Consider the following 21,844-nt stretch of genomic DNA (forward strand, 5'->3'; position numbering starts at 1 on the left):
AGGTTTATCCTTTAAATTGGCCTGCTTAGACCCAAAATGTCTTAAGAAATATACTTTATTTTATGGTTTTTATTGGATAACAATTCACTGCAAACACACTGAGGTTGAGGGTCAATTTCATCTCCACTCCAAGTATACCCAAATAATAAATAAATTTCATTATATTTTCTATACACAATTTTTCTTTTATTTTCAACATTCTTAGTGCTAGTAGATTGTCTTGAATCCATCACCTGTGAATTATCATTTTACAACTTAGTCAATCCTAGCCTTTTTTCTATTTTGAAAATTTAGGTTTGTTGTTTCATTTTTTCACAAATCTTTAAATACACAATATATGAGTTCTTTAAAAACAAATTATCATATTTTCAAATCGCATAGAAAAATAATGAATACTAAGCAAGAAGGAGACAAAATATATGCCGTTAGAGACAGCAAATCAACGTAAAAAAATGTATTCTAATTGAAATTAGAGTAATATGGCCTGAAAATGGTGGCAATATAAAGTGTAGACATGCTAATAAATTGATCAATTCTAAAAGATTTAATGAGATACTATTAACTTTTTAATAGGAACTTGTTTTTATTTCTTATTAAATACAAAATCCATTTCTGTTACTCCTTTTAAAAACATCACCTATGACAAATTTTGTACATATTGTGAAATATTAGAATATTTATAGAAAAAAAAATTTATTTTGCTAAAATCTAATGAGCCAGTAGCTAATGACCCTGAACAAAGATCAGATCACAGAAATTTATGAGTGTTAGAGAAAAAAAATTAAACAGGATGTTGGGATATTTAATTTTTTTAATTTAATAGTAAAAAATACTTTGTATCTTTGCATACCAACAATTGAGAATCACTGCAATACAGTATTTATGGTCCCACCTGGAAAAACAAACTCATGCTGCCATGACCAGTTCGTGAGTGCTTGGTACCAGATACCTCAGACTACCTATCAGCAATGGAGTCAATGCCACGCTGGGTGCTGGCATTTTTGAGGGCTAAAGGTGGCCCTACATGTTATTAACAAAGTAGCCATAATGTAATGGCCCTTTGGTGTATATATATACATATATGTAATGGGATGATTTGGAGAACAGCTGTAATAGACTGGCGATAGTACTTTACGTTCTAATAACTTGACAGGCTTTACTGCATAGTTACCTGAGAGGCATAACAAAGGAAAATCAGGAGACCTTGGTGGAAAATAACAATACAATTTATTTCTTGACACTTAATTCTTCTTAACACATTCTATATCACACATCATTCTAGATGCATGATACACGTGACAATTTTATGTATCTTACAATTAATAAGATACATGGAGAAGCACACACTGCCAGCAGCAAGCAATTCTAAATTTTAAATATGTTTTTGACAAACAAATGTAAAATTTCAGCCCAATTCTAAAAGTTTGCAAGAAATACTTAGAAAAGTTCACAGCTCTTGAAAATCTTTGCATGAAATCACAATATTAATTTTACTGTCCTTGTGTTGAAAGTATTTTAGAAAAACTTTTGTATTCAATATAAAAACAAAATTTTCTTTTGCATGTTCATAAGATTCTTTTAAAATTAACAATCATTTACTCATTATAAAAAAACACATATTTTCTTATTGAAAAGCAATGTAAAATGTACTTTAGAAATTAATAAACAGAAAACTAACAAAATGCAATATAATAACAGAATAGCTTTGATTAAAATGGACAGGTCCTTGCAAAGCAAATCAGCATAATTACTTGCTGATCACTGTAAGGTAGTTAAATACAAGAGCAAGTAAATCCTCTAGTGTTCAACACTGTAAACTAGTTTTAGCGTTGTATAAACACAGGGTGTCTAAAAAATGTAGTGACAAACTTTTAGAAAGGTAAGACACGCACCATAAGGATTGAGATCTGCATAGCCATCCATGACCAGAAACGTCAGGGATAAGTGGTAGCAGAGGCAGAAGATCACAAAATACAAAAGCAAGTGGTTAATTTGAAACATTTATTGGATATCATGAGTATAAATGGCATACAAAATGAATACAGCTCTAATGCTATAACAGATGCTTGAACAAATACTGATTGGCAAACAAACCAGGAGCTTTTTTAACTGTAGCAGCAGTACACGAGTCTTGCCATGAGATCCATTTCAGACTCCACAGGATCGTCATACATGATAGCTTTGAAGGCTTCCCCACAGAAAAAAAAAAAAAAATGAAGACTCTATAATACAACTGATCATGAGGGTTAAAAACTGGTCCACCATTCCCTATCCATCCGTGCAGGAATGAATGAGCTCTTCAAATGCCTATGAAAAAACAGTCTAAAATGGACAGGCACTTCATCATGTTGAAAACACATGCCGCACACCTCACGTTTGTTGGAACATTGTCAAGTAAGCCAGAAAAATCCCAAAATTCACAGCGATCATGTGGGATGGTATCTTGCACGGCCCGAATAAGCAATGGCCAACCAAACCTGCCCACACATATGCTGCAAAGTGATGTTGTGCCACATAGTGCCACAAACCATAGAGGTTCTTTTGAGCCCACAAATGCACACTGTTTTGATTAATTATGCCATCCCTAATGAATGAGGCCTTATGAGTGAAAAACACATAAACTGGGAGATTCACATCTTGGACACTTTATTGCTGATGCCATTGTGCAAAACGCACACATGCTGGATCATTGGAGAGCAGTAACTGAACCCCTTGGAGATGAAAAGCGTTAAATACTCCACATTCAAAACACACTGTACAATGCAATGAGACACTCTGGAAATAGAGGCAATGGCATACATGCTGTCACTGGGATTAGTCTCCATATATCCAATACAATTTTTTCCATAATGACTGAAAGCATTGATCATGGCCTGCCCTCACTAGTTCCACTGCTTCTTAATGAACCATATTTGCCCAAATTTCAATGCACATGTTTGGACACACTGTGGTGTGGTTGGTATCCATCTGGGAAGGATTCTCAATAAATTCACTCAACGGCTCGCCCGTTGCTCTCAGCTATTCCATACACTAACTACATATCTTCAAGCTCACCAATTGCAAACTGTTGCATGTTCTTCATAGGCTCTCGTGCACAGCACTACTTAGCAGCATATGGGACATTTCCAGTCATGGGTTGCTAAGCAGTTCTCAATCTTTATGATGTGTCCTACCTCCCCTAAAAGTTTGTAATTATATTTTACAGACAAACTGTATATTAAAGTCCCTATTTATGATTTATGGCCATAAATATCTTCAAATTAAGTATGCAAAAAATAAATAAAAATATATATAAAATTCAGATTCATGTTAATACAAATATCTTGCATATTCAAGTTATGTCTCAGAAATTTAGATAATAAAAAGAAATTATACATTACCCTACAACAATGATTTTTTAAAAACAATTTTAGATAAGATAAAAAGAAATTATACAGTACCCTACAACAATGATTTTTTAAAAACAATTTTAGATATTAAAAAAAAAAAGAAGAAGAAGAAAAAGCTAGACAGACAGAATCAAATGTGAGTATAATTTGTCACAATTAAGGTTGAGACTCTATTCATAATGGTATTTGTTCATGGAAGGCTTTTCAAAACTTTTTACAAATATAAAAATTTTTAAACTTTATAACAAATAATTTTCTTCATTATAACTTGCACTTGAAACATATTTGAAATAGTATTATGAAACTGTTTTTTATTATTAAGACATTTCTAATGTTCTTATTTTACAGAAAAATAGAAGAAGACCCATCAACTTTCTCCAAAAACATATCCATCTGTCATGCAACCCACCTTAATGAACTGATGTATAAATTTACTGATGGTTAAAGATCTGCTAAACAGTTACTTATAAAGTTTCTGTTCCATGTAAAGGTAAATGGCCTTTTTGAAACATTCTATTATATTTTTTAAAAAAAATTAAAACTTCAATCCACTATTATAAAATAAAAGATATATGACAAAATAGTAATTTTTTTCATATATAATTTTTTTATTCATCCTTCAAAGTTTATCTTAAAATCTATCTCTGTATACAGATATTAGTTTATTATATCAATATTCAATATTACAGTTTTCAAATTTTTATATTAACACTCAAAAGCAAAATTTTTATTCCATTTTTCTTTGTAAATTTTCCAAACTTACTTCATTCATTTTTTCATAAATCATTCTCAAATTATAAAATTCTTAGTAATAATTCAAAATTTGCAATGTAAATTCAAAAATATAATTATTTAACTTTGCCTAAAATAATTTCAGAATTTCCCTGCCTCGTTCAGAAGATGAACTGTTGTAAAGGTTGAAAGGGAATGGAGAGCCATCCCTCAGGACACCATCCGCACTCTTATTGACTCTTATGCCTAGACGTGTTTCTTTGTACATCGCTGTTCGCGGTGGTCCTACATCCTACTGAGCCGTCGCCGTTCTCGCTCTGTATTCTATCATTTTGAAATAAAGATCACTTATTGCTGCTTGATGTCTCTTTTTTCCAAATTTCATCACTTTCTGACTACTCCTTCTTGGTATTGCATTTTCAATGCCGAGCAGTGTAATAACTTGGAGAGACTTTGCTGCATAGTTACCTCAGAGGCATAAGAATAAAAGCTAAGGTGGAAAATCATGAGTTATTTCTCAACACTTAATTCTTTTTTACACATTCTATATCACATACCATTTCGGGAGTGAGATTCACCCAATAATTTCTGTATCTTACATATCTTGAAAAAATGAATAAAACATAATGTTGCCAGCAACAAGTGAAGTGGAGGGGAAGGAATGCACAATAGTAGCAATAGTATTTATAATAAAATGTTTGGCTGAAATCTGTATGACACAGCACAGGTTCAAGCATGATAGCTTAAATGGATTAATTTTGGAAGAAACAGTCCAGATGCACTGCACTGCGATTCAACATGCACTACACATGCGATTGTCTGGATTCTTGAGATTACTGGAAACCAAAAAAGATGCTGGAAACTTGCTTTGCCTTTCTAAAAGGCAATCTGACTGGCACTGTGAAATTGGCTCTATGCCAGCAGTCCGATTATCACTGACGTGATACATGGTTCGCCAAGAAAGTTATTGCCTCCAATGACACGAAAATTGCTTTGGGGGAAATCCCCATATGAAATTCCCCAATTTTTCCAGATTTTGACTAAAATATTTAAATTCCCTTACTTTTTTGGTAAATTTTTCAATCCCCTGACTTTTTCCGGTTTTTTGAGGTAGTGTGGCAACCCTGATTTCCACAGCCCAAATTTCACTTAAGTCTTATTTGGACTTGTGAGCTGAGACATTAAAACCTGATTTTTAATGTAACTTAACTTTTACCTTGAATCAAAATATACCAACAATGGATTATTTTTCATTTTACAATGGAGACAGACACTAAAAATAGTTAAAATAATTAGCCTTCAGTATTATCCACTCATAATTATACTTGTTCCTTACACCCTAACCCCTCCAACATTATAATTATTTTCGTTTCCTTAAGATCAGTATTATTGAAAACACTAAAATGCTACAAAAATAGAAAATGTTATTTTTATTGGGTATTCTTTCCAAATTTTAAGGCAGATGGACAAATTTCAGAAATACAGTATTGCAATAACAGATACCTATTATATAAATTTGTTGTTTTCAAATGCTTTTAATTAGTACACAAAAGAATTTATTATATTTGAATTTAATAGGGCTCAAACAAATTTAATAAGAGTTAAAAATAAAAAATTTAATAAGAATTGAAAAATGGCAACATACCCAACCTATCCAATTCATCATCAGGAATATTGACTTGATTGGCCAAGGTTTCCATTTCTTCATATTCATCAACCATTGATGTTCCAAATATGCGTACAACGCTTAATGGACAATAATGTTCACCTCCGTAATGACTTAATAGTTCTATCTATAAAAGGATTATAAGATATTCAAGCAATATAAATAAGCAAATTACATTAAATATTTTTAAATTGATAAGAAACAACAATATGCTAACATTCTATCAAACATGGAAAACTTCCAGACCCATAATTGAGAAAAATTTCAGTTACTGGAATAGTGAGTAGCACTAAGAATAAACATAAGCAAAACTGAAAATTTTATTAAATAAAAGTTATTACAGCATATAACATTAAAAACTACATATTGTAACATATAGAGCACTGTGTGGTAATCTGAATTTTAAAGCTAATGTCCTTCTCTTGCAACTGAAATTTTAATAGCTGCCTTTGCTTCTCCCATAAACTCTGCTTTTTATTTTTTATTCTTATGTTGCCATTACAGTGGAACCTCAGACCATGAATGCTTCACTTCACTAATCAACTACAGTAGTAGTACTTTAGTATACATCTTTAGAAGTACATCCAATTTGGTATACATCCTAGTTGAACGAAACATTTTTGTTTAGTTATATGATATTTGTTTGGAAAATGACTTGAGTTCAAAGAGGCACTACACTTGTTTACCTGCTTCAAGACAATGCTACAACTACCCATGAGTATCAGTATGCTGCTTGCTACTATTCGATAAACAATGCACACTATGAATTTTCAAATGATTTTATGTTTCTTTCATAAATTCATAAACAAATAATTAACAAAGTGGCATAATCATAAATAATCATAAACAAAGTGGCATTTGAATCCTTGCGTACCCCCTATACTGAGTATGATGGTGTTATCAATTGCAAAAACAAAGATGCTATTAAAATGGCTAACATTATGACGGAAGTGAAATTGATAACCAAAGATCAGATGCATTAGAGCATGCTAGAAAACTGCTTTTAATCTGAATAACAGAAAAACATTTACATACATTTACATACAGTACCATGTGCAGTGCTTTACTTATATACAGCACATATTTCATCCACAGTGTTTGTATTTTAATATTCAACAGAATTATAATAACAATAGGAATTTTTTTAGACAGACAGATTAATTATTCCCCATATCTGGGGGGGAAGGAGAACCGCACATGACAAATGGTGTTTTGAGTTGCAAACACTTGAGTTTTTTTATTGCTTAACCCTCATTAACAGAGCCTGCCAGCAAGTCACTTACAGGACCATGAATTTGACCTCGAGAAATTTAACGACCTGATTGGGTTTATAGGACTTAAAAACTTTTTTTTTTCCGAGGAAGGATCTGTGATAAGTGTGCCTCTAGACAAAACAATGATCTAGCATGTTAACAATGAAGATATCAAGAAATCATTACAGAAACATAAAAACTAACTCAATAAGAATTACACAACTTCAGAAACAGCAACAAAAGACGATTAGGGAAAAAATGTCTTCAGAAGAAGAGGAATAAAAAAAAAAATAATAAAATAAATGGCCCTAGTTCTCTAATCTGCAAAATTGAGTAAGACGCAGTTTTTAATGTAATGATACCTTTTTGATAAAGCAGTAATAAACTAAAGTATAATTATTTTCAATGATAATATTAATTTTAAAAACATTTTAAAACATAAGCAGCAATAAATCACGCTGAACCAATTTTGAGTAAAAAGGAGGCCCAATGAATCTCAAGCAGAGCAGAGTGGAGCTTAGACAAAGAAAAGACATCTCTAAAAACAACTACTGGATGTTTTTATGGAAGGGGAATCTGAACAATATCTTCCTCACAATTTTTTTACATATGATATATTCTTCTTCGCGCAAGTACAGTGTTCATGAAAGTTTTGCTTATTTTGTCTATTTAATATCATGCTTATATTTTTGTTTTACATTTAATGATTTTTGTCGTTATAAACGTACATGCAGTATATTTTGTATAGTTTATAAATAAGCAATCATCTGATGTCTAAGAATGAATTAATCTATTTACATTAATTTCTATGGAGAAAACTGTTTTGATTTATTTATAAATATTTTGGTTGATGAACAGACTTCAGGAGCAAATTAAATTCATGTCCTGAGCTTTCAATGTACAGTATTTTCAACTGTTTCACAGCATTTTGCTTCTCATTTTACATTTTGTAAATATGGATATTTGATTTTCCTATTTCTTTATATATAAACATTTTACTTTTTTATTCATATACTTTCATTTTTATTACAAAGATGTCACCCTGCAAGCAACCAGTTTTGTAAATCATTTCAAACATGATTTTTCAGTTTCATTCCTGTTAAATACAATCTTAAATCTTTTTTACATATTTCAACAAGTGCTCTAACTCATAACTCAAACTATCACACTATCACTACATTAATAAAGAATAATTACAACACATACATATGTGTAAGCATAAATATGAGGTACATAAGATAAACAATTTTTTCAAAAACAACAAAAGGCAAAAAACATACTTTTATAAATTTTCCAAATCCTTCCTGCTTTAATTCAAAACTTTGAAGAACTCTTTGTTCTACTGCTGAAAAAGTTCCAAGTAGGATCCAATCTCGTGTAGGAAAATTATCACTTGAATATACTGCAAAGTCTTTCGGGCAAGAAGAAAATAATTCAAAATTGGCTAACTCAATCTGAAAGGGGAAAAAAATACTTTTTAAACACAAAATAATATGGTGTCTAAAATTCCCAAGAATTTATCATTTAAAAATAACATCAATTAAAATGTAAGCAAACCTTCATCATTTTTATTTATTTATTTATTTATTTATTTATTCTCACATACCAGATAACTAAAACTCAATGATAACTTCAAACTTTTGTCTAATTTTTACACTGTAGTACTATCGAGATTAGGTCATTTTGCATATCCACTGAGATTGGGTTATTCTGCTTATCTACTGATGTTAGGTTACTCTGAATATGAAGCACATGAAGGCTATCTGTCTAAACAGAAAACTATCTCAAGGAAATGGCTATATTCACGATAGATATTAAAAATACCATGAAAACCAAACATGGAACCAGCCTGTTCACCTCGGATTGAATCTGGATTCCCAGCTTTCAGTAGTTTTAACCATTTGGCCAATGGTGGAGCCAACCAACCACTGAGATTTAAAAGCTCCACGCTGAAAACTATGACATAAGGGAAAATTTATACAAAAAATAATAATAATAATAATATTAATAATAATAATAATAAATAATAAGTGCGAATTCTCATTATTTGAGCTTTTAAGTAAACATAAATATTCATTAATGTTTAATAATGTAGTCTTTAAATAACCATGACCGTATTATCAGAAAATTACATAACCTCATTTTCCCTTTATTATCATATTTTATTAATCTTCCCTCTTTCATCTGCAGGTATACTTAAATATTAATAATAAAAGTCACTTTTTGCAAGTTTACTTATCATAATTGCCTGGAAAATATGGTAAAATTAAACATTTTTTGTACATTTTCCCCTAAAGCCATACCATTTGCCCTCTTTTTGTTCTTGCACATTACCACCAGTTTAATTTGGCTTTTCCTTTGATCATTCAAGAAGGCATATTTTCATCAAATCATTTCGCTCCTCTCTCTCTTCTCTCTGCTGCAATAAATTTTACATTTCTTTTGATGAATTATAAATTCCTTTCTTTACTGCTATGTGATTAATTTACTTTTGAACTCAGAGTTAACATATTTTTAAATCTGGGACATGCTTTAAATGAATCTATACACAATGGTTGACAGGAATTACATGAGAAAGGTATGTATAAATTCTTTATTATCTTAGCCAAATGTTAAATCAATGGACAAAACAAATTTATGGATCAATTTTTTTCAATTGTACTGGAAGAAACATATCCCTGGTTATCAATAACAAGCAGTACTCCTACATGTGCTTTACAATGCCTCAAGTCTCTCACTGGCATAATTTTTCAATTGAAAAAGTCTAAAATATCCCTGTTATTTGTGTTTTCCGGTTAGTTAAATGCCAGATATTCAAGCTCTGGGGAAGGCATAGACTATAATTTCTTTTAGTCAATCATTACATATTATTTAATAGCATTTAACATTCTTACACTTTAAAAATAATGTAGATTATATAAAAATAAACATTTATAAATAAAGATTGGACATAGCACCTTTGAGTTCAATAATATGCTTCAAAATTTTAAGTTCACAAATTAAGTATACAAATTCCCTGCAGCATTTTAAGCAAAGAACTTGATTTATTTTCCATTTCCAGCAGTTTTATTGTGAAATGCATTTATGTAATTTGCATAACAATTCATGTAAATAATCTGAATAATTATTAAACTATATTTACATATTTTTCAAAAGAGTATTTACATATTTTTGAAAGTTTCACTGCCACAACTATAAATATATGTGTCTACCAAGTTCCTTGGTAAATAAACATGTAACATCAATACAAACTTATTTATACAAAGTGCTTTCAAATAATAATTAAAGTTTACCTGAGATGCTTGGACTGTTTCACACAATTCAATAACAAACCAAATTTTAGCTTTGCAAGGATTCAACATATATTCATCCACAAGTTCATTTAAAATACGACTGGTTCCTTCTGCTTCTGAATTAGATGCAACAATTTTGGCACCACATTCATATGAAGAATAGTTACGTCTGCGCTTCTGACTAGAAATTTTTTTGCCTGGTGGATTAGGAGATGGCATTTGCTGTCCTATAATAAAATAAAAAGTTTCATTAATTTAAAAATATTATTTAATATTTATAATACATACATGTAAAAAAAATCTGTTCAGTGCAAAATGCCTCTGACAAATCACATTTCTAATGGATTCAGGCAAATGGAAAAGCTTGTCTTAAGAAAACCCCATGAATCAATGGACAAAATATATCGAAAAAGATAAAAGCACATTTTTAAGAACTCATAGAAGGCATTCTGTAGAAGTTGCTAAGGCTTCCATGTCTGAATTAGTCATTATATATAATTCAAGTTTGACAAATCCACTGAAATTATTCTTCAGAGTTGTCATCTTCCATTTTCCTCCTTCATACATTCTTCTTCCAAACTCTGAATCACATTAGGCAGTAATGAGTAGTTAAGTACTATGAAAAATTCTAGTTCTAGGATCTTGGCACTGAGCATACCAGATCACTATTGCACCTATTAAATCTAGGATATATATGAAGCATTTGATTTTGTCAAAGTTTCCCCCAAAATTGCAATGTATCGAATCCAACTAGCATATATGTTATAACAAAGAATCCTGGTAGGTGAAAGACACAGTAATGGCTTGGTACAAAACTATGACTACAAGCTTTTGTAAGAATCCCCTTTCAGGAAGAAATGAAGTCATTACCCATCTGCATTTCTCCTGCATGCAATGCATGTTATATGGCTGAATTTGGAATATATAACTGCCCTTTCTTTCAGCTATTCAAAAGTAGAGAGCATGTATCATATATGATCACTCCCAAGAAACTTAATTTTTTCTCATGCTGTATGCCTAGGGGCACAGATTTATGTAAGACTCACTAAATAACTAAATTACTATGAAGGATTTTTTTTTTTCCCTGTCAAGTTGGTATATTATAAAAAACATAGTTTCATCTACATGCCAGATAATGGAAATGCCAGTATATTCAGATGCATCATTGTAGCTTATGTGCAGTTACTTCCAATATGAATCTCAATACATACTTGCCAACCACCTCTTTTTGTTTCTTTGAAAACATTTTTGTAAATTAAGTTAAAATAATTGTTCCTCAGAATACCTTCCTCCAGCACTAACGTATACTTTTTGAAATACGATTTTAATGTAGATTTTTTACCTGTAAATTGGAGTGGACTACAGTCATAATGATAGATCAACTGAACTGCTAAGACAATTTGATTAGGTTGTTGAATTTCGGAAGTCATATTCTTCATATACTTGCTGCACTGAATACACTGATTTAACGTTTCTTTGACTCTTCTCACTGACAGCAATATTTACATATAGATGCCACATCGAATGAACAGACCATTAGTTTCAATGAAATGCTTCTTTAATTCTAGTGAAAGACCATTAATTTTGCCCTCTGACCTCTGTCATGTTCTGCTATGATCACAGAGATCTCAGAAAGGAATTTTTATTAGAATTATATAAAAATGACTTTTAGTTCAACAGCAGAAGACAGCAATAGGTTCAAATGAGATGCTTTTCAGCGATAATAAAAAAATTAATAATAACTTAAAGTAATTAACTAAATTTGATCATTTAATCAAAGAAGCCTTTTAAATTAAGATAATGCAAATTTTTTAACCCAATCACCAAGAGACACTAGCAGCTATCATGTTTAAGGTACCCAGCTATCTCTTTGTTTTCGTAAGTTCCCTTACATTCTGCAGAAGCATGTGGATTGACAGAGAAAATAAAACAGCAAATTAGTTGCAATTTAGTGTTGGTCTATGGTTGAAACTTTTTTGTATTAACCCAGAAACTACTGGAAATAAAAAAAAATTATCACATAAGAGAAAATAGATGCAAAAGATCTTAATTTTCGAAGAGGAAGGGGCAGTGCCATTCCCACAGAAAGAAGAAAAGGTGCAATAAAATATTTTATTTAGTACAGTGACATACATACCTAAAACTATATGAAAAACTGCTGTATGTTTTAAAAATGCTGTTATCTTAAAAATTCTTTCCCTACTTATAAAGCAATATAATAACTGAAAATATCTGGACTCCATTAAAATATAACTGATATAAAATACACTAGCTGTTTAGGTCAAAATTAAGAAAGAGTTAAAATTATTGAATTAGTGCTTAAACAAAATCTACTTCTTAATTTCAAAACAATATATCTGATTCTAATCAAGAAAATTATTCGGAACTGCAGATAATGTTAATGACAGTTAAGGAAATATATAACACTATGCATAATATATCAACGGACAAACTGCATATCACATAATACAATAATGCAAATTGTTTGCCCATTCATCTGAACATTATCTAAAGCATCTACGAGGGTTGGAACTTTAACAGTGGCAACTATTTATTTACAAGGAATACAAAAGTGATTCATGTCACCATGTTTTACAGCCCTTCAATATAGTCGCCAGCATTGTGTACAACCCCTTTCCAACGATGTGGAAGTCGCAGAATACCTGCAGCAGCGCCTGTTTTGTTGATAGTTTGAATGGACCAGTCTACTGCCGCAAGAATCTCGGGAACAGTTTGGAAGCGAGTGCCACAAAGTGGTTCCTTCATCTTAGGAATTAAGTCATAGTCACAAGGGCTTAGATCTGGAGAGTATAGTGGATGGTAAAGCCCTTCCCAGCCCCATCGCTTGAACAAATCAGTCACAGCTTGCGCTGCATGCGGCCGAGCATTGTCATGCAAAATGAGAGGAGCGTTCTGCAGAAAGTGTCGCCGTTTTTTTCTCAAAGCTGGTCGGAGATTGTGCTCCAAAAATGAGCAGTAATACTGCGCAGTGACTGTCTGCCGTGGGGAAACGGTATGCGTTAGGATGACACCATCACAGTCATATACGAGAATCACCATAACTTTCACATTGCTGGGGTTCTGACGAAATTTTGAACGTCGTGGTGACCCGTGATGACGCCATTCGTTTGATTGACGTTTCAGTTCTGGCTGGTACGATTGGGCCCAAGTGTCATCCAGCGTAATGATACAGTGTAAAAAAGCATCTCCTTCGCGCTCATAGCACTCCAGGTGGGTTCGGGCAGCATCGTATCGTAGCCATTTCTGCATTTCCGTCAATTGATGTGGAACCCATTGTGAAGCAATTTTTCTCATGGACAGGCGTTCCTTCAGAATGTGCAGCACAGTTGTATGCGCTAATTCTGTTTGTCCGGCCAGCTGAAAAATCGTTTGGCGGTGATCACTGTCCATTAGTGCGGCACCAGCTTGCACGTCTACATCGCTGACACTCGGACGACCTGGCCACAGCATGTCTGCCACGTTTTGGCGTGCTTCATTGAATGCTTTTGCAACATAATAAAATCTTGCTACGGTTCTGTAAGGCAATGCAGATTCCCTGCAAGCCTCTTGAAGCCCTTGATGACACTGTCGTGCTGTACGACCTCTGGCACATTAAATTTTTATCCAACATCGTTGTTCTTGTTTTGAAAACATCCTGACAACACTTACCTTAGACCGCGAGCTAATACAAGGATTTGTTCCTCGCGTCACTCCGCATGCGCATGACGTAGGCAGGACGAGTCTTTTTGCTGAGAGGTAAGGTAGGTATGTAGTTCACGTGTGGTATACGCGATATTCTTTGGTTTTGTTGCGTAGCGTTTTTTCAGCTGTGTTGCCACTATTAAAGTTCCAACCCTCGTATAAGTGCTTTACACTTACAGTATATGAAAAAGAATCAACTCATCTAAAAAATTCTACCTTTTTGCGACATAATGAAATACTGGTTATATAACAAATGCTACCTTCCATGGCATAATGAAATATTGGTGCTGTTTTACCTGTAAAAAACATGGCATGATCAGTAAAATGTGTTCCAGGCAAGATTCTGCCACAAAATAATCTGTTTGGTTACTCCTGCCCACAATTTAATGCCCACCATCTACAAACTTCATTGGGATGTATAAGGAATAACTGTTCATGAAAAGAGTATTCTCCAGCAGATATTAGTTCATCCAGCATTATGAATGAATAATTCAGGTCAGGCATAAGGAACTTTGTGAAGGAATTCTTGAGTGATTAAGAGCATGAAGAAAGAACATTTACAAGAATGGTTAAGGAACATATTCAATGGATTATCCTGGTAATTCACTATAACCCAACATAATACATAATATCTCTGTTATTAATTAACATGAATAAAATTCTCAGAACAGTTTTGCACAACTATATTATTGCTTACTATCATTACTAAATTCAACAGAAAACTGAAATTTTGTTTACAGAATATTTATTGCAAACACTGAAACAATTATAATATCTCTGTTCAATGCAATCTGCATCTATTAGTTCAATGTACTTTCATCAGCATCTGAAAAATATGTAGATAAAGTAAAAAATTAACCATATCAGACAGGCATATAACCACTCACACATGTCCTCATCTCTTTGAAGAGGTTTCACCATCACACACTCAGCTATTCATGCATCATCAACCAAAGTTCATAGTCCTCTCAGAACCTTGTTACACACGTAGGTATACCTTGAACAACTTGTTCAGTGACAACACCAACACAAATGCTTCACCAAGAAATCCATACGACAAAGCAGTCTTCAGACAGCACCGACATGTTTTTCTAGCATTTTGAATGATAATTCCTAACAATCCATCTTGAACATATTTTTAGAATTTCACCTTACTATGAATGATGTGATTGGCTGAACCAATATCAATATCCAGTAGCAGAGCCACTTTCTTAAATGTGATGTGCTAGTTTTTCCAATATCTTATCACATCACCCACTGCTGCAATGTTATTTTCTGCGACTGCTGAAAATCAGGTGAGACGAATTCTTCATGATAGTGATGCTGATCTTCTTCTCAGTTAAAATGGCACTATAATATAAGACTTTTTACATATGTCATCATATGAATTTTCATCCACTGATGTACAAGTTTCATTTCTTTAATGAAGAAAAAAATCTAAAAAACTTAACTATTTCTCACTTGCATGCTATTACAGCACTGTCATTTAGTTGAACAGCTTCCTCCATGTCCTTAAGCATGCTTCGGGCATATTAACACAAGTTATTGGTCATTCATTGCCTTACATAATCAACATGAGAAAATCAATCATGCACTTTTAATACAACTTTTCCCACCGAAGATTCCTACTATGGGTTTTTAATGAATAGGCTAATATTTTAGATTCTAAATACAACCATTTTATATGACCGAAATACTATTTTATATGACTAGCAAAATAATTATTCTCTTCCATTTCACACATAATAATATCTATGCAAAACCTATGAAATTTTCAGATATGTATTAAATACTACAATTACCTCCTTTTTCTTGTTCTGCTAGCATCATTTTTTTCCATTCATCAAAAGATGGCATCCCATCATAATGTGGCTGGTGGTGAGCATCTTCAACAACTATTTTTTCAACTGATTTCTCTTCAGAAAGTTTATTTTTTATCATATGATCAGATGCTGGTACTTCAGAATGAAGATAATTTGAAGCCAACAGTACCTCACTTTGAAAACCAGATCTCTCCGGTGAAGACTGTTTAGCAGATGAATCTGTATGTTTTGAAGGTGACAAAGGTTCAGTCTGTTCAGGACCTTTTACATCTAAAGAACTGAATAGAAAGAAAAATCATTCATTCAATAATATATCAAAACACCTTTCAATATTAAAAAATGCAAACATTTTTAACACTTTTTTTTTAACTGCTGCATGCATACAGATTCGCAATAAATTGAACGCACACAGAAGCGATGCTAGCTTGATAAAAATGTTTCTACCAAGAGCACAATTCTGGAACTTTCCCCCAAAATACTTGCACAGCTCTTCACAATATCACAGAGTATAAATAGGAGTTAACATCAGACTAATAAGAACGTTAAACACAATGAAATGCAAAGTGCATCTAAAGAGCAAAGCTTACACGAAGACATCTCTATACACCGAACTCATGCTGAACTAGACAATTGAGAAACTAATACTCTCTCCAGTCTTACATAGTTCCACTCAGCTGCCAAGAGATCTCTAGTACCTTCCACTTCTCAAAATTACTGGAAGGCATATGAGGGCATGATATGGTTACAGTTACATATAGCAATCAATTACAATTATTCGATTATGATATCAGTTACAGTTATACAAGGGACTGGACTAAAATGTTGCCAAATGGTCACTAATTTTTTGGCTTTTGGCCAAAAACGTTTTCTTGCTGTATTCGGCAAAAAAATTAGTATTCAGAATTACTGCCAGCTTGGCCAAATCTTGCCAGCAAGATAACCATTTACGGAATGTTAAACAGAGTTTCCCCGTATACTTACTTTTCTGACAAAGCTTCACCTCTTCAAATTTTCACATTACATTTTACAGGTACTACAATTTTACATATAATTTCATTAAAATTATTTATATATATATACAAAATTCGTAACATTATATATACTAACCTTAAGCACACAGTGAAATAGAACTGGAAAATATTCATTCACTAGTAAGATATGGCCTAATATGTTAGTCAACGCTCAAAAATTTAAAAAAAAATACGAGCACCATTGAAGGAAAAACGATATCATTTAAATTTTACACACGACTAATTTTTAACTCCTAGAATTCTGCACACAAAATTTCAAGTAATTCTATAAAGAACGTTCAGAGTTATCATGGTTGCTGTGAACGTAAATCATTAAAAACAAATCAAAAATCACATTTCAAGTTTTCAGATTAATCTTATATGACATGTTGCCAAACGAAAATAATAAAATACATAATAAAAATACTTTGCCAGATTCTACAGGCATACTGACATGCTTAGAATTATTTAATTAAAAAATTATGTTAAAAGAGAAAACTGCATCTTTAATTTGCTGTTTAAAATTTGACTTCTGGAGCAGCAAGACATTAACTTCTTGTTTGCCCTCTCTCAGAAAAACTGGTATATCTCCACTTCTAATCAGCACGTCAAGAAAAGAAAAGTTGTTTTGATAGCTGAAAATGTGGTCTTTAAAAATCTTAAATTTAAAAAAATTGAAACTTTTAGCCAAAGCATTTTGAGCAAGGTTGGTTGAATCAGCACATTATTTAGAGGGATGTCAAATATATACCGTATATACTCGCGTTTAAGTCGACCCCTCACTTCAACATAAAAATTCGTAGAAAATAAGAAACCCGTGTATAAGTCGACCCCCCACTTCCGAAATCGATCAAGACACTTCGAAAAATTTTTTTTAAGTACTACATTTATTCAAAATCATCTGAGGAAAAAAGTAAATATACGATAAAAAATACCTTGGTAAATAAACAAAATCAAAATCCTTCAACGTCCGATTCATGGTCAGATTCGCCAAACATTTCATAGAACTCTTCTGTCGTCATTGGCTCGTTATCATACATATTTTCAGTCTCGAACTTTGTATTGTTACAATCACTACTAGAGCCTTCGTCGTCATTTTCCCTTTCAAAAACAGTATCATCTTCCGTGCCGTCTAGTTCATTGCTAATACAACATTTTTTAAATGATTTTATAATCATTTCAGAGGGTATTTCGTTCCAAGCATCTTTAACCCACTGAGCAATTAATGTAATATCGGGCTTTTTAATGTTGCCTCCCTTCGTAAATGTTGGTCGACCGGAACTAATCCACTCTGCCCAATATTTTCTAACATTTACTTTGAAGGGCTTATTGAGGCAGACATCTAGGGGTTGAATGACGGATGTTAATCCTCCCTGAATTACGGCCACAGTCGTTTTTAGGTGTTTTGTCACTTTTGTCACTTCTTCAGAAAAGTGTCTACGAAAAGAATCGTATACTAAAAGCGAAGGTTTTTTTAAAGCTGCTCCCGGTCATTTATCCCACACATTTTTAAGCCAATCAACTGTTCCGTCAGCATCCATCCATCCCTTTTCATGGGCGCGAACCAGCACACCTGATAGAAACACAACGTTTTTCGATAAAGTTTTTCTTTTAAAAATGATCAACGGACGATCTTTAAAAATGACTATCTGCATTTCTCTTTTCTTGGCGTGCTGGCGAAACTTTTTTATTGCTCAATATCGATCGGTTGTTCGGGGGCCGAAAATTCTTTGGTTTAATCGAAATGTACTCTAGTTAAAGTATTAAACTCTGTGATTAGTTCGTCACATAATTTAAGTCATGAAATTACTTCAAGTAAGTGACTTATTTGATAAGTCGTCCAATTTGAGCGCGGGAAGAAAACAACTGCATTATATAAAGAAATTTTTGAACTTTCGATTCTTTTAATTTTTTATGGTCCCACGTATAAGTCGACCCCCCACTTTGAAGTCTTTTTTTTGTCCAAAATATCTCGACTTATACGCGGGTATATACGGTACATTTGCAGTGACATAATGTAACAATATTAAAATAAGAATTTTACAAAATTCCTAATACCAATACTAGATAATTTTATAACTATTAAAAAACAGTAACAATAACATTCTGTCCCAATGGTATTTTCCTTTTATACATATATTCTGATTTCTTCCAAAATTTATACAAGGTGTCAAACTTACTAATGATTCAACATTTCATCAATAATTTTAATATCAATGAAGACAATGCAAATGAAATATGAACAGAAGTACATTCATTGGATGAAAAATGAAAAATGCTGCAGTTTCATGCTGAAAAGTTGTAATACCGAGTTGTAGTGTGGCATAGAGGAATAGCTGCTAGATATGCTAGTTGTTTGTAACAGTCTTCTGTTTAACTCTTTCTGCTGGTCTCTGCTCGGCTTTTCTGTTCTTTCTGCTTTTTTGTCATTTAGCTAATGACATTCAAGACAATACAGCTGCAATTCATGAGTATTAGCATATGTGTGCCTTCACATAAGACATTGGAAAATACATTGCCAAAAGAGAAGGCAGTGCTTATTGTTGACATCTATGAGAAAGCTGATAAAGTTATATCAGCAAGTCTTGAAGAAGCTTAGAATCAAGCATCAACCAAAAATTAAGTCCAGTATTTGTACTTTAGAAGTAATTTAAAACCATGGGAACTTTACTAGATGAGCAAGCAAGTTTTCAAAGAAACAGACTAAATCTGAAAATTAAATTTATGCAAACAAATCATGAACTATGGATGCCTTGAAAATAAATGTCAATGAAGCAATTCAGGAAATCACATGTGCTGGCATGGATATTACAGAGCATGGTGTATAATGCTGTCTAGATCTAAAGAGCCGCTCCCTTCCAACACATACTAAGATATCATACACACCTTACAAAACAGGATAAACACCTTCAAACTTCAATGCAACCTCTTTATTAACATCAATGTTATTAAAGAAATGTTGGGTTTAACCCTTTGCGACACGCATATTTAAAATATATTTTAATCTTTTAAAAAATGTCTTAGAATAAGTCAGATAGACTTACTTAAGTGCCTTTCAGGCTTGAAAAAAATTCTGCGCTTTTATTTTTTACGGGGGAAGGTGGGATACCGTTTGTCCCACCATGCAACTAGCACGTCTTATAGCAATATTGGTGTATAGCAGGAAAAACAAATCGTATGTGGAATGAATAAACAAAATAAAGCATGCTTTCTAAAATATTGATAATAAATACATTAAAATGCATTTTGTACAATATATTTAATAATTTTTAATTTTAGGAACAAAAGAATATATTTTCTTGGATATTATTTTAAGATTAAAATTTGATACTCGTACATATGATACTAAATAAAATATTAAAATTGACACTTGATTCAAAATCATTTATATATGATTAAAATTTAAAAAGTCATTTTTCATGAAACTTTGAAAACATGTTGTTTCATTCTTTTGTAAGCATAGAGGCACTTCACATGTTTCACACATCCAAAATGTTCGTCGTTCTTCTTTCGATGTGCTGCAATATGCACATCTTCTGCTCGTTCTCTTTGGCGCGTGACTTACATTTTTTTAGTCTCTTTTCTGATTGTACGAACGGTTTTTTAGTTTTTATTTGAACTGGGGATTTCAGTTTTCTTTTCAGCTCTTTCTTGCCTGCAAGTGCCATTAGACCTTCTATAACTGAGAGACGAAAATCTTTCATTGTTTTTACATCATGATCACTTTTGCGAACAAACTTAAATAAAATAAATGCGTTTACTATACTCGCATCTAAAAAGTAAAAAAAGATCCTGTGCCACCATTTCTTGCTTTTGCGGTCTATTTCATATAATCCTTTCAGTTGATCAAATAAGTCGACATATCCCATATTCTTATTATATGAAATAATGCTGTCTGGGCACAGTACTTTTTTTGTTTTTCCATCTCGTTCTTTTATATTAATTTCTTTCATTTCAGTTGCCTTTTCCAAGCAAGACAGGATAGAAACGGATCTTTTATCCTTCCATTTTATGCAATAAATTGAATCATCGCTAACTGAAAAGTCTATATCTCCTCTCGACATAAATTTGTCTTCTTTTAAATTTTTGGGTAGATACTTCCGGTTCATATTTACAGTGCCACATGCATAGATGTTCTGTGTCTTTAAAAAGCGAAACAAATTATAACTACTGAAGTAGTTGTCCGTAAAAACTCTATGGTTATTACCATAAAGAGGCTGGCACAAAGTTTTCACTACTCTCTCCCCTAGATTTTTTTCCACAGAGTCACAGAGTTTGCCAGTATAAATTTCAAATTGGCATGCAAATCCAGTGACATCACATCGCATCCATACTTTGTAACCGCGTTTGATGGGTTTTTTAGGCATATACTGCTTTAGGCTGCTTCTCCCTTTGAAGCGAATCATTGATTCGTCAACTGCCTGAGTTTCATTAGGATTAAAAACTGCCATAAACCTTTCTGAGAGATGATTTAAAGGAGGGCGTATTTTGTATAACTTATCAAAATTAGCTTCCCCTCTCTTAGGTTGTAAACAATTATCATTTATATGAAAATTTCCCAATATCCAACTGAACCTGTTCACAGGCATTATGTTTGCTATATAATCATCCTGTAATAGTGGAGTACTTCTCCAGTAGTCCCGATAACTTGGAAACTTTTTTACGCCCATTAGCAAATTTACAGCGAGAAATCGCAAAAACTCGTTACTATCAAGAGGGGAAAATACACTGTTTTTCTGTGTTGCATATAAGTTTGATTGAAAAACAATATGTTCAATGAACTTAAGTGTGAATATACTTAAAAATAAATTTACAGGTGTTGGATCATCCAAATCAAAAATCTCACCTGTCGGTCCCGAATCTTCTTTGAATTCTGGCAGTAAAATATCAACTTCTTGTTTGTTCCAGCACGGAACAGAAGATTCTGAGGGTTCTGTAAATTCAGCCTCGTTCTCACAGGTATCCCTTTCTTCTTC

The 21,844-nt window shown here is 32.6% G+C and overlaps 1 protein-coding gene across 2 annotated transcripts in view; it reads right to left on the reverse strand.

Annotated features, from left to right (window-relative positions):
* The window catches only part of LOC118191388 (SUN domain-containing ossification factor-like), a 150,346-nt gene that overhangs the window by 29,241 nt on the left and 99,261 nt on the right, over positions 1-21,844 (reverse strand). For both annotated transcript variants that reach the window (XM_085820954.1, XM_085820953.1), the window contains exons 6-9: positions 15,838-16,136; positions 10,334-10,560; positions 8,321-8,494; positions 5,767-5,914 (exon numbers count right to left, since the gene is read on the reverse strand). In XM_085820954.1, coding sequence (XP_085677080.1) covers positions 5,767-5,914; positions 8,321-8,494; positions 10,334-10,560; positions 15,838-16,136 — 848 coding nt within the window. The remainder of the gene's footprint in view (positions 1-5,766; positions 5,915-8,320; positions 8,495-10,333; positions 10,561-15,837; positions 16,137-21,844) is intronic.

Source organism: Stegodyphus dumicola, chromosome 7 (assembly GCF_044657685.1).
Source record: "Stegodyphus dumicola isolate Sdum_Otavi_A_Nest chromosome 7, ASM4465768v1".
In the NCBI taxonomy this organism is placed as follows: domain Eukaryota; kingdom Metazoa; phylum Arthropoda; class Arachnida; order Araneae; family Eresidae; genus Stegodyphus; species Stegodyphus dumicola.